General features: G+C 42.3%; 2 protein-coding genes across 2 annotated transcripts in view; both read right to left on the minus strand.

The window, feature by feature from the left end:
• LOC309379943 (craniofacial development protein 2-like) overlaps positions 1-14,073 on the minus strand; it is a gene marked incomplete at its 3' end in the record, with an annotated part of 444,433 nt that overhangs the window by 365,878 nt on the left and 64,482 nt on the right. The window lies entirely within an intron of this gene.
• Positions 1-14,073, minus strand: part of HSD17B4 (hydroxysteroid 17-beta dehydrogenase 4) — a 76,401-nt gene that overhangs the window by 24,388 nt on the left and 37,940 nt on the right. The window contains exons 12-17 of the mRNA XM_081930558.1: positions 13,143-13,249; positions 10,972-11,208; positions 8,802-8,853; positions 8,224-8,295; positions 6,790-6,893; positions 5,155-5,220 (exon numbers count right to left, since the gene is read on the minus strand). Coding sequence (XP_081786684.1) covers positions 5,155-5,220; positions 6,790-6,893; positions 8,224-8,295; positions 8,802-8,853; positions 10,972-11,208; positions 13,143-13,249 — 638 coding nt within the window. The remainder of the gene's footprint in view (positions 1-5,154; positions 5,221-6,789; positions 6,894-8,223; positions 8,296-8,801; positions 8,854-10,971; positions 11,209-13,142; positions 13,250-14,073) is intronic.

The raw sequence follows: 14,073 nt of genomic DNA on the forward strand, positions 1-14,073 counted from the left end.
AGCGCCACCCGCGTCCCATCTTTGGTAGATACCTGACAATATAAAGAAGCAGTTCTGAGTGAATGCTTTCCTGCATAACAAGGCTTCAGCATGTGGCAAAATTAGCACGCCAGGGAGCATGCTATGTGAAAGCTTTGTTTTCTTTCTGATATGCTCGTTTACAATATACAGGAAGAGAAGTGAAAAGTGCAATCCACCCGTCCCCAAACTGGCAGGCTAAAGTGGTACAGTGTAAAACTCTGCTACCTCCATTTTGACCAATGCACAGAACAGCTCTCAGCTCTCATACTCAGCCTGCAAGTGTAGGCATGGAAGCTGTTTTGCACCTTACCTGCATTGCAAGGTAATGAGAGAAGGCCCGTAATACACAGGAGGAGCCCAGCTTGCAGCTACTTCCCATTCCAGCATCAACTCCTTCACAAACAGAGTTAACACAGGAATTGGAGCGAGCTGCAAGATGTTCCTGCCCAAGATTTCTCAGTTTACCTTGGGCTGCAAGAAGCGGCAGTCTGGTGGCAAGTTCCACTGCACTGGGATGAAATGAACACTCTTCGTCTAAGATTTATTCCAGAAACCAACTGTGCACGATTCCATACACGAGCAAAACCTTTGTATTTATGATCTGTATATTCCAGGCCTGAGTGATTGCAGCATCTGCTGTTCCCATTCAGATAAATTCAAAGTGGTTCATTCTTTCCCACTACCTTCTGCCAAGGCAAGCACTTGAAACCACGCCATCAAAATAAGCTTTATCTCTTGATTCGGAGTAGCAATACAAAAGAGACGCAGCAAAGTAATCCAACACTTGGGTTAAATTATCAACGAGGGTGAGATTAACAATCATTGCTTCGAGTTAAGCATGCATTTAAATTTTTGGCCGCAATATCGTTTACAATGTTCTAAATTGGATTAATTGTGCATTTCTACACACAGCCAAGTACTAACCAGAGGCATTCCCCCCCCCTTTTTTTCTTTCGGGTTCTATTGGTGCTAGTAACTCTAGTGCTGTCACAAAAGCCGATACTAATAGGTGTAAAGGCAGAGCTGTTTAATGGGATTGTCAGTCTCAAGTTCCCCTCTAATCATGGCTATTGTGCATCATGGATGATGAAATGAAGGATTGCAAGGAAGTGGGAAGGTAGGGACTGCTACATATCAGGAAAGTGTTTCTCAGAAACAAATAGTTTTGTTAACAAATACACCAAAGAATTTTAAAAAAGTAAGATTTCAGGACTCAAAATCAAAATAATAACTTCACAGCATAAAGAGCGATGCCTGATCAAAATTATTATTATTATTACCTCATTAGATGGCCCCGGGATTCTAGTACTATGAGAGAGGGAGAAAACCCTCTTTCTGATCATTTTCTACACACTATGTATACTTCTATCACCCATCTCCTCCTTTATAAAGATCGCAACACCTCTTTTCATATGACCCTGAGATCAACTTCTGAGGCCCTTCTTTGTGTGCCACCTCTTCGAGGAGGGTGGCAACACGAGAACGGGGCCTTCTCTGCAGTGGCTCCCCGTCTGTGGAATGCTCTCCCCAGGGAAGTTCGCCTGACGCCTTCATTATACACCTTTAGGTGCCAGGCAAAAACATTCCTTTTTAACCAGGCCTTTGGTTGATTTGATTGACATCCAATGCCCTTTTAAAATGTTGTGGGGGTTTTTTTGGGGGGGTGTTAGTGGGTTGTTGTTTTTATTTTGATTATATATTTTGTGGGTTTATGTTTTGATTTTGTTCTGTGAACTGCCCTGAACCCTCCGCGTATAGGGCGGTATATAAATTCAAATACTAATAATGATATCAAGAACAATAAACACATACAATTGCTGCACAACAGGGGGAATCAAAGCAGTGCCTTCCAGTTGTTGGAGAGTACAACTCCTACCATACCTGGCCAAAGACCATAATGGCTGGGGCTGGAGGGATTTGTTATCCACAACAGAAGTGCCCCTGCTGGCTATCCCTGCTGTAGAACCGAAACAGAGCTTTCCAGGCTAAATTCAAAATGCTTTTGAATTAAAGCCCTTTGCAGCTTAGGACCAGGTTACCTGAAGCACCAACTGTGCCCAGACAGGTATTTGTCCATACTCTGAATCCTTAGCAATGAAACCCAGAAAAGGGTTCTGATACCTAAAGACTGTACCTAAAATACTGGAGAAAGGACCTTTTCAGCAGCTTGCCCGCCAGCTCACTCCAATTTCTTTCTGGTGCCAAGTGAAAGCATTGGCTGTTGTTTTCTTAACAGGCTTTCAGCTTTTAAAACTTTTGTTGAGCTTTAAAACACTGATAGCACAACACTGATTTGCTATCCAAGCGGCTGCTTTTAGTGAATTTCGGTTTTTAGCTTATTTTATTGCACCAGTTATTTCACAACATACGGTACTTTATTGTGAGCTACTCTGATAACGTATTTTAAGGGCTGGCCCTCGTATTAGAAAATGACTATTAAATAGACTCAAAGCAGCCCACAATATCAAGTTTTTATTGTCTGAGAGAGTAAAGTAATAAAACTGTGTCCGCGGTTTCATCTCTACATTCCTGAGGAGGAATTCTACTTCTACAGAGAGCTTCACACACATTTTCTCTGCAATCCCTACTGGGCCCTGAAAAAGTTGTTGTTGAGGCAAAAATAATTGATTGGGCTGGATGTGGGGCAGGGGCTTTGTGGCTCAAACCTCACTCTTAGACTGAAATCTCAAACACACTTTTTAGGGACTAAATCCCATTGAAGCAAGGTGGAACTTGCTTCCGAGTACATATGCTGAGGATTATGCAATTTGCCGCTATGCTACATCAGATAGCTGCATATACTAAATCTGCAAGTGCTTAGCATGAAAGGGGGAAAGGCTAAAAAAAACCCCTCACTTTCCAGTGCACTCTGAACAGGACATGTGTTGCCTAAAAATGTGCAAATTTATCTAGCTTCACGCACAAGGGACTTCCTGAATTTTCAGCTATACACAACAAAAATGTGGTGTGTGTGTGCACATGAGTGAGACTACTAATAAGCTCACACACACAAATGTGACCTTGTCAGGAATAGTTACAGATAGGTAGCCGTGTTGGTCTGCCATAGTCAAAACAAAAAAAATTCCTTCCAGTAGCACCTTAAAGACCAACTAAGTTAGTTCTTGGTATGAGCTTTCGTGTGCATGCACACTTCTTCAGATACACACTGAGTGTATCTGAAGAAGTGTGCATGCACAGGAAAGCTCATACCAAGAACTAACTTAGTTGGTCTTTAAGGTGCTACTGGAAGGAATTTTTTTTGTCTTGTCAGGAATGTTCACATTAAAAATAGTTACAAAAACTTCCCTGTATTGGGAAGTTTATAATGTTGGATGTTTTATTATGTTTTTATATGTGCTCAAAGTTGCCCAGAGTGGCTGGAGAAACCTGGCCAGATGGGCGAAATATTATTATTATTATTATTAGTAGTAGTAGTAGGGGACTCGAAGCAGAGCAAGGCATCTGTAAAAATCAGGCATAGGCAAATTTGGCCCTCCAGATGTTTTGGGACTACAATTTACATCATCCCTGACCACTGGTCCTGTTAGCTAGGGATGATGGGAGTTGTAGTCCCAAAACATCTGGAAGGCCGAGTTTGCCTATGCCTGGTAAAGATGAACTGAATTGCTATCCCTTCAACGAAGGAGAAAAGAACGAGGGAATAACTATTCCATCATCTGGCAATCAGCGGCAGGCCAAGGGACTCTATTGAGTGTGCCCGAGATAGAATTACTTCTGCCCAATATGGGATTAATTCCCCACACAAGATTATCTGCTAGATTAACAAGAAGCAGCGTTGTGAATTAAGGCCAGTCCTCTTGTGTAACTCCAAAACCCCACGAAAGGGCATTTGAGGTTGCAAAAGAATCAAAAGAGGTGAAAGCATGTCCCAGGCAGCCAGAAATGCTGGTGTAAATTCTGCACTTTACAGAATCTTGGGTGTGGTTTAGAGCGAATATTAAGGAAAAGCTGTGCTCAATATTTAAAATCCTCTTTTTTTTTTAACTAGACTCAACCACAACTTTAGCGAGACTATGCATATTCCAATACATTCACAGGATGCTGCATAACTACAGTGCATTAATTTCTAAACATAAAGAGAGAGAGAGATTTTGCCAGTTAAGGCCTCTTAGGTCTGATTGCAGTAATAAGCAGAACAAAGTCCTGAAGTATTAAAATCAGGAATGAAAAGGAACAAAGGTAACAAGTTAAGATTGAAATGATATTCATGAAAATCCCAGTTTGTCACTATTTGTTACAACCAGCACAAAAACTGCAAGTTGCAAAGAAAGTCATTTACTGAAGTTAATTAAAGCTCTATTAAGCTCAAACCTATTCCCTAGGAGAAACACAGAATATCGCAGAAGACATGTTTTACAACGACACAGTATTTCCTTCTGTACTCAGGCTGCCAGACAGTGATAGTTTCTTCACTGTATTTTTTTTTAAAAAAAACCCCAACAACCTGTAAATCACCACTTGAGGGTTTTCTCCATTGGCGTCTACGAAAAATGTTTCTTAATACACATTTTGGGAAAGGACTAACAAGAAAAAACGTATCAGTCGGGACATGGGTCACAGAATACATATTTCAATAGTGCGATTGATCCCTTGGCAGAACAATTCTTTCTTCATTGATTTAAAACATCAATCTGATAATTGGCAGGAAAGAGTAATGAGATGATCCTTTAAACTCCATAGTCACGTAGAAAGTCCCCCTGTAGAGCTGAAATTAATTGATTCATCTCTCCACAAACTGTGAACAATTTAAATGCTTTTGGACTTGGTTTTGATCTTCTGTCAACACTTCCTTTTTACTCAAAGATTTATGGAAGCGAACGCAGTAACTCAGTTACTCTGCAAAGAATAGGAAAAAGGAAAGAAAGTAGACTGTGCAGTTGTTTCATAATATGCATGTCTGGAAGGGAAAAGCTAGAACAGAAACCAAGTGAACTAAAGGAGCAGCAGCAAAGTGATTCGCCATTCTTCCATCAGCCTGCTGGCCTGCCTGTCTGAAATCCTTATGACCTATGGCGACCAGGTGACTTGTTAAATACAAGACTCCATACCACACCTCCAACTTCACAGGAATATTTAAATATATATATATTTGGCAGGAAGTAAACTATTTACCTGATCTCCTGTAGTGAGATCCATGGCAGTGGCATCTGGTGGTCTGTTGGGTGGGTTCACCGTGACCTGGAAATAAAGAGAAATAAGCACTCTGCCCCTGTTCTTAGTGACATTTTATGTCTGGTTGTTTTGTACGTTACTCAGTTTTGAGACTCGTCTTTCTAAAGGAGCCAGGCACCACCAGCCAAAACCGCTGAGACTAGTACTGCAAGCCCAGATGTTCAAACGGAGTACTTTTTAAAGCCAAGCAGCATAGGGAATACAGTTTTCAATGGCTGCTAGGCCAATTGTATGCTCCTTCGTGGAAATGGTGACTCTCAAAGATGCTTGAGAACTTCTCTTGCCTTTTGCTACATGCACAAAGATACAGCCTCGCACACTATAGAAGAATGGTTGATAAAACTATTGGACTTGGCTGAGACAGCGGAGAAGTTAACATGTCTAATTACAGACATTTACTAAGGATTGGAAATTTCTCATGGACTTTTTGCGTGAAAGAAAAAACGAACTTGTCATAGTTAGATTTGAAGACTGAAAAATACTGGTTTATAGAAGATAGGATGTTTGGATCTTAAGGAGTGAATACTATATTTAGCTGGAGCACAGAGAGCTGGAATTCCTTTTATTCTTTATCTTTTTTTCTCTTTCTTTCCTCTCTTTCTCTAGGTTTCCCCTTTCCTTGTCTTTTCTCCTTTCTGTCTTTATTCTTTTTCTTTTTTTAGACTAAGTAGTTGTTTCATATCAGTTTATGTATATATGAAACATATATGTTTCAAATATAAAAATATATTTTGTAAGGGGCATGTATTTTTGTATCTCTCTGAATAAGTATCAATATTGGTTTTTTTAATTAATCATGAGGACTTAATCATGAGAGCTGCCAGTCCTCCAGGCATGCAAAGGTCACCCATGCCTCAGAAGCTTTTAGGAAAAGGGCAGGAGATGGCTATTGAGACGGAATGACTTGAGCGGGAAGAAAATCAGTGGGGGAGGGGAGCCGAAGTGATGTCACGGGGGTGCGTGTGATGTCACATGCACATCGTGCATTCCAGGTGTGTGACATCATGCACGTGTGACGTCACATCATCATGAGGAGCTCAGCAAGGAACAGCTTCAATGGCCAGTGGCTCCTCCTCTCTCTCTCGCCCAGAAGAAGCTGACCACTGAAACTGTGCCACACTGGGTCTCCTCCACCCCCTCAACTTTATGAGCGCCTGACCCTCTCTCCACAGATATGGAGGGGGCCGGACACCTCAGCCCTATAGAGTTGGGACCAGTGGTTTCCATGAACAATCCCACACACTCTTGATAATCCCTCCTGAGAGATCTGGATTCAGATTCCAGGCCTTAGGCCAAACTTTTCATACTGGTGACAAACGTTTTAGACATGCAACATTTCACAACACAGTAATTCAGTTTTACTAGCAAACCGGAAGTTAAACTAATCCCTTTCCAGCCCCGGGAGGAGCGTGGGGAGCATTTGCACGACACACCTACGCACTGCAGCCGACACACTAATGTGTCACGACACACAATTTGGAACGCTCTGGCTTTAGGCTGTCTAACCCTGGTTCAAAATACATTTTGAATTCGTTCACAAATTACCCATGCTTCCCAACTTAAAGCTCGTATTACCTTGGTTTTCTCAGACGAGCGTTTCCCGCCAAAACCGCCAGCTCCGACAACAAAGACGGAGAATTGGTTATAGCACAAAAGGTCCTTTCCAGAGTATGTGTGGACTAGACAAGATCAGGACAAAAAAAGAAGCATTTTAGTTTAACTGCAAACAACATACCTTCCTTTCTTAAAATACAACCCATAATGACATAACTGCAGGGTATTAGCTGTGGCTCTGTTTACAGCATGCTAAAGTAAAAACTAACATAGTGTTGAGCAGAGAACTTTTGACTTAAATTTTCAGGGAACTGGGTGAGAAGAGCTACATAGTTCTATTACTCTACTCCTTCTGCCCAGTGCTATTTTTCTAGAAAAAGAGGCGCCAGAACTCACCATGGACACCTCCCTCGTTCGCTTAGAATGGCAATGGCGCCCCCCTGAGAGGAGCCGGAACTGAGTTCTGGCTGGAAAAAAGCCCTGCTTCTGTCTAAAAACTACTGAAATGTCCCTCCTTTTCACTGCCCTGACCCAAGTTTATTAACTGCATGAGGCCACCTGAACCTTGCGGTCATTTTCTAAGGGGTCTTCCTCCATGTCTCCCTACCTTCTGAAGTTAAGTTTGGACCCATACACAGACAATTTCATTTGTCTGGGCTTTTGTCATTTAATATAAGCTGGTTATATGCCTTGTTGCACTTGTCTTGAGATTATCTTCACCCACGCTCCTCTATTTTCTGGAATTCTGCTATTTTACATGACAAGCTGCGTTAGAAATCTCTACTAAAGAGAGGCATAAGGATATTTGGAATAAAATACGAGCTTTATGAATACAGAGTAAAAACAATAAATATGAGATTGGCTGTGGGGAGGGGTAGGCCCCACAAAGTCTTCACTGGAAAAAAACCCCAAAACTCTTATATCCTAAACCTATACAGAGGTACCTCGGGTTACATACGCTTCAGGTTACATACACTTCAGGTTACAGACTCCGCTAACCCAGAAACAGTACCTCGGGTTAAAAACTTTGCTTCAGGATGAGAACAGAAATCGTGCTCCGGCGGTGCGGCAGCAGCAGGAGGTCCCATTAGCTAAAGTGGTGCTTCAGGTTAAGAACAGTTTCAGGTTAAGTACGGGCCTCCGGAACGAATTAAGTACTTAACCCGAGGTACCACTGTAATGCATTCCAGAACATGCAGAAACAAACACACTAACCACTTTTCGGGGTTTAAAACTAGGCTGGCAAAATATCAAGGCCAGTTCACATATGCTATGTCTTTAGATGCATGGCAAACCCAGATAATATTGAAATTGCCCTCAGGGCAAGACAAGATTCCAGTAGCTGTTACAAAGCCTTCCTCCAAGATGTGGTCAAGGCACCGCTAGGAAGGTTCATTCCATTTTAAACACTCATTTCTCTGCCCATTTGCTCTTAACACATAGTAGGAGAGTTACCATCCAAGAGAATAAGCGCTCCTGAGCCTTTATCTAGGATGTCAGCAATAGTGGCCTCCGAAGTTAGTTTTCCTAAAATCGAAAAGAAGAAAAAGAAATGACACAGAAGTAATACAGAAATACTTACAGGCCTCCCAAGAAAATCAATAGCTAAAGTTTGCAATATAAAATCCACACACACCCAAGAATAGCATGGCATGATTTGAATTTTGGATCAAGTATATTGTAGAACATACTAAATAGTGAGAATTGAGCTGGAAGGTGAGAACAGAGCCTTGGCCCCTGACACATGCATGATACAATAAAAACCTCCCCTTGAAGGGAGAGGATATGAGAATCAGTTCCCTGGATAAAGAATGGGCTGAAGGCTGTTTTCTGCAGGTAGAGAAACTCCACTTGAAACTGTACAGAGATCATGAAGAATAATACAAATTACTCTTGGTAAAAACACCAACAGAGTGCTACACCATATATATATATATATATATATATGTGTGTGTGTGTGTGTGTGTGTGTGTACACACACACACACACGCATACAAACACACACAAATTAATTAGGGTTGCTGAAGTCTTACCTGATGTTGGCAGAGGTTTATACAGCTCCAAATATTGCTCACCATGTAACACCTATAATAAGACAGAAATTTGCATCATTTGCACTGCTGTCAGAAAACTGCAGTCTATACTGCTGCAGTTTTTAAAACGATATAAAGAGATTAAGTATCTTTACTTTTTTTTTTACTGTGTTAACACATGACAACGCAATGTATCATTATTTTATTTCTATATTATTCTATTCTATTCTATTCTATTCTATTCTATTCTATTCTATTCTATCCTATCCTCGGGTAAAGACAGTCTATTATTTGATCTGGAAACATGATGTGAAACAAAGCACAAACACTTAGGTTGCTTTTCCTCAAAGGGGTTTGCACTTTGCCCATTAAGTGGGCAGTTATCATAGAGTGGTACCTCGCAAGACGAATGCCTCGCAAGACGAAAAACGCGCAAGACAAAAGGGTTTTTCGTTTTTTGAGTTGCTTCGCAATACGATTTTCCCGATGGGCTTGCTTCGCAAGACGAAAATGTCTTGCGAGTTTGCTTCCTTTTTCTTAAAGCCATTAATACCCAGGGAATCCGCGCTCTGCAAGACGAAAAAATCGCAAGACGAAACAACTCGCAGAACGAATTAATTTTGTCTTGCGAGGAACCACTGTAGTTTTATATGTTTTATCATATGTTTTATGGCCTTGTAAATTTTCAGTCTGAGGTGGATAAACTATCAGATACATAGCCGCCATCCCTCACCTTTTTCTGTTTAAAGAGTAATTCTTTGTCCAATTCACACTTTGCTTCCATTTTGTTAAACAGGTAACACCTTAGGTATTCTTTATGGTGGTGGTGGTGGGGAATCTCACCTCATTATTAACATTATCTTTGTCCTTTAACTATTAAAGAAGGAGGTTTAAAGTCTCTGGATGCTTTCCCCAGGCCTCTCATGGGTCATAGGAGAAACTTGATGCAAGTTAACGGCGAAGAATTTGTGGCCTTCCAGATAAAGGAGCCCTGGATGGTTAAGTCCAGTCAAACTTGACTATGGGGTTGCGGTGCTCAGCTCGCTTTCAGGCCGAGGGAGCCAGCATTTGTCCACGAACAGCTTTGGTGCAACAGAAGACCATGACGAGTGCCAGAGTGCAGGGAAATGCCATTTACCTTCCCGCCACAGCAGTACCTATTTATCTACTTGAACTGGCATGCTTTCAAACTGCTAGGTTGGCAGGAGCTGGGACAGAGCAGTACCTATTTATCTACTTGAACTGGCATGCTTTCAAACTGCTAGGTTGGCAGGAGCTGGGACAGAGCAACGGGAGCTCAGCCCGTCGCGGGGATTCGAACCGCCGACCTTCTGATCGGCAAGCCCAAGAAGCTTGGTGGTTTAGACCACAGCGCCACCCACTCCCTTAGGCCCTCCAGATACAGCTAGAGTCACACACCCTTTCAGCCCCATTCAGACTGGCCAACTGTGAGGCGTGAGGGGAAATGTAGCCCAGCAATATCTGGAAGGATGATAGGATCCCTACCCTGATGCAAGTGAAATGCATAGCACATTATTTTCAGTTTCTTTGTTTCTCCTCTGTATCGTGACTGACATTGTAATGTTGAGATATTGAGGAGGTACAGTGGTACCTCAGGTTAAGTACTTAATTCGTTCCGGAGGTCCGTTCTTAACCTGAAACTGTTCTTAATCTGAAGCACCACTTTAGCTAATGGGGCCTCCTGCTGCCGCCGCGCCGCCGGAGCACGATTTCTATTCTTATCCTGAAGCAAAGTTCTTAACCTGAAGCAGTATTTCTGGGTTAGTGGAGTCTGTAACCTGAAGCATATGTAACCTGAAGCGTATGTAACCTGAGGTACCACTGTAATAAGTATTTCTTTACCACTCGCATTTGGAATTTGCCATGTGCTGCAGTCAGCTGGACTTGCTAGGCTCTAGTTTTCATCACTGTCCAAAATTTTAACGGAATGTATCATCTGGGGCAACAGCAAATGAGGGCAAATCAGGCTGCTTCATTTCAAAACCAAGCTATATTGACTCCATGTTTACTACTGATGATTAATGCATTAGATTTTCGCGTATCCAAATTTCCCCCCTCCGTTGTTAAATCTGCATCTGCTATGCATGCTGTTTCATTTGCCAACAGTTTGATACATAAAATCAATTCAATTGTTGTGGCTCACACTCACCTTAGTAAAATCAATATTAAGTCCTGGAACGCTAGACAATCCACCATCGAGCATAGAGGCCTGAGCTGGTATAACTCCAAAGCTTGGAAGACAGCAAAACTCTTCGCTTCCTTCAAACAGGAATTTCAGGTGGTCCGGATCTTTTGTTGACATGCCCACGCCAAGTGCATACAAGATGGGCTGCAAATGGCTGTACTCATAAGACATTGTGGGCAGCTTCTGGCCAATGCTCTGCGACTGTGGGTATTGAAAACAGGAGCGCACATTAATTAGTATTATTAATTTAGATGTTCCGTTCTTACCAAAAGCAAGCTCAGAGTGATTAACAAGTAGTCTTTGGTGAATGAGAAGCACCTCAAGGCAAAGAGAGAAAGCTGTTATAAAAGGGGAAGACATTGGATTTTCTCTGAGGCCATATGAATGCTAAAAATAAAATAAAATACACACAAATGTGTATTAACCAGAGATGGAATCTGTAGCCATTCCAGATGTGGTAGAACCATAATTCCCATAATCTTTGACCTGGCCATGATGGCTGGGTCTGTTGGGAGCTGAACATCTACCAACATCTAGGAGTGCCACAAGACGCCCATCACTGCTTCCAATTTATAAGATGCTCATTTGTTTTACAGTCTAATAACTTTTATGGGTTCCCATGTATGGCTGAAATATAAATAGGAAGAAAAAAATCCTACTCAATCCCATGCAGAGTGAAAATCTCATACAAATATACTAAATTTGATTTCAACCATTAATAGGTCAGCCGAAAAAGGAAAGTCTTCACACCACTGATATCAAAAGTTGGGAAAAGGTATAGGATGTATGAGAAAATATATCTAGCTCCTCCTTTCTTGTATATATATCATATAGGGACACATAATCAATCTGAATACCAGTCGAGAACGCAGAAACTCATTCATAGTTGATCTTCAAAATGGTGATGGGAAATCGAGAAGAGATAATCCCTTCCGGGTGCCAGTTAAATATTTTGTACCGATTCTCTTTTAGGACAACTGTTGTATGTCTAAACTACTACGGCTCCAGGGGATCGCAATACTAGGATATTTCAAAACTCGGTGCCACTCCATTTGCCTGAAACAGGGTCCTCTAACTCCATCTAAGGCAGTTATGGCCAAACTTGGCCCTCCAGCCGTTTTGGGACTACAACTCCCATCATCCCTAGCTAACAGGACCAGTGGTCAGGGATGATGGGAACTGCAATCCCAGAACAGCTGGAGGGCCAAGTTTGGTCATGCCTGGTAAGGCAAGGAGCAGCAGAGAACACCGCTGTGGCTTGTCTTCGTCACCACACTACCTTGGGGTGGTTTTTTTTTGGGGGGGACACTGCCTTCGCTACCCCACTTTTACTCCATTCAAGCCTTCCCTAAACTCAGAGAAGCTGCTCTCGAGCGGGTGGTTAGCCCGGAAATCCAAAACTCCACTTCCCCCCATGGTCATATTTTGTGGAGAAAAATTGGAAGCTGCCTTATACCAATGCAGATCATTGCTCCTTCAAGCTTGCTACTGACTACACTTGACTCTCGGCAGCACTCCAAGGTTTCAGATACAGGACATACCAGGTCCTACCTGGAGATTAAACTGCAATCTTCTGCATGTAAAACAGATGTGCTGAGCTACAGCCTTTCCCTTTCCCCAGTGAGACAGCAGCCCATTAGGGACAAATAACCTTAAGGCAGCACAAATCTTTGTCCACAAATTATGCCAAGCTTCTCAAAATGCATGTTTGCTGCACACACACACTTGAAGAGAAATGCGATGCTAGATTTTAGCAGCTGCGGTACAAAACGAAACAGTGGCCTCATTTATTTTTAACTTTTTGAAAGAGATGTTACTTTGCCCTACAGACCAATGCCTGGAGAAATTACACCTGACTAGCAAACCTGCAGAACTAGAGTGTCTGGATTCTTCGGAGAAGAAGTAGCAAATTCTCTAGTCTAGTCCGTTCTCATAAATGTTACTTTACACTATGGAATAGTGTACAAGGGAACAGTGTGGGGGAAAGCACTGCCTTCTCCAGCTCACATTTTAAAGTTGACCTTTTGAGACAGTACACTGCATCTTCCGATTCATGTGTCACAGTAGCTTTTTCTGGCTCCGGGCAACGGAATATCTTCAAGCCAAGTACCTCGCAGAAGCATTTTTTTACTTACAGGGTCAAAGCCTGTAGAGGATCTTGGTGCACTGTAGCTTGTGGGATTGGGGGAGACATCTTGGGATTCTATTTGACTTAACACGTCATTCAGCATGCTGACTGATTCTGGAAATACAGAAGGGAAATGGTTTTGAAACCACGCACACACAAAAATAAGTCTTTCCACAGCTTAATTCCAAGCAAAAATACAACCGTCACAAAATGCTAACATGACACTTCAACCTCACTTTTGGGGAAGTCCCTTATTCTTGAAGTTAACACAGTGCCTCCTAACCATTCATATGCTTTACTTGTTAATGTGAACCCTCACATATTAATTATAGAGGTTCCCAATGCTGTCTGTGGGCTCCAGTGCCTGCCAGTACAGTCGTACCTTGGAAGTCGAACAGAATCCATTCTGGAAATCCGTTCAATTTCTAAAAAGTTTGGAAACCAAAGAACGGCTTCTGATTGGCTGCTGGAAGTTCTGGCAGCCAATCAGAATCCGTGGAAGCCTTGTTGGGCGTTTGGGTTCCAAGGAACGTTCGCAAAGTGGAACACTCACTTCCGGGTTTGCAGTGTTCGGAAACCAAAACGTTCGAACTGCAAGGCATTCGGGATCCAGGGTACGACTGTACTTCCTACAGGGCCTGTTAAAGGTCTCAGTAAATACCCCTTCAAAAATCCACAATGTGAGAGATGTGATTTGCTCTTTCTGGTCAGTTCCTGTTTCCACTGGCTTGGCCTCTGCAACATAGAACCACCCATCTCCCCTTAAACATGCCGACTTTTTGCTGGGTTACACAACTGGACACCAACTCTTCCTTCTGTTTTGAGGAAAGATGTAAATAGCTTGTTTCTGTGAGCAGGAATGGTGATGGCTGGTGTAGATGCCTTTTCCCCATTGATTGGGAGGGGCAGGCCAGCACTATTACATGGTCCTATGATCC

The sequence above is a fragment of the Podarcis melisellensis genome (assembly GCF_964234715.1).
Source record: "Podarcis melisellensis genome assembly, chromosome: 11".
NCBI lineage: Eukaryota > Metazoa > Chordata > Lepidosauria > Squamata > Lacertidae > Podarcis > Podarcis melisellensis.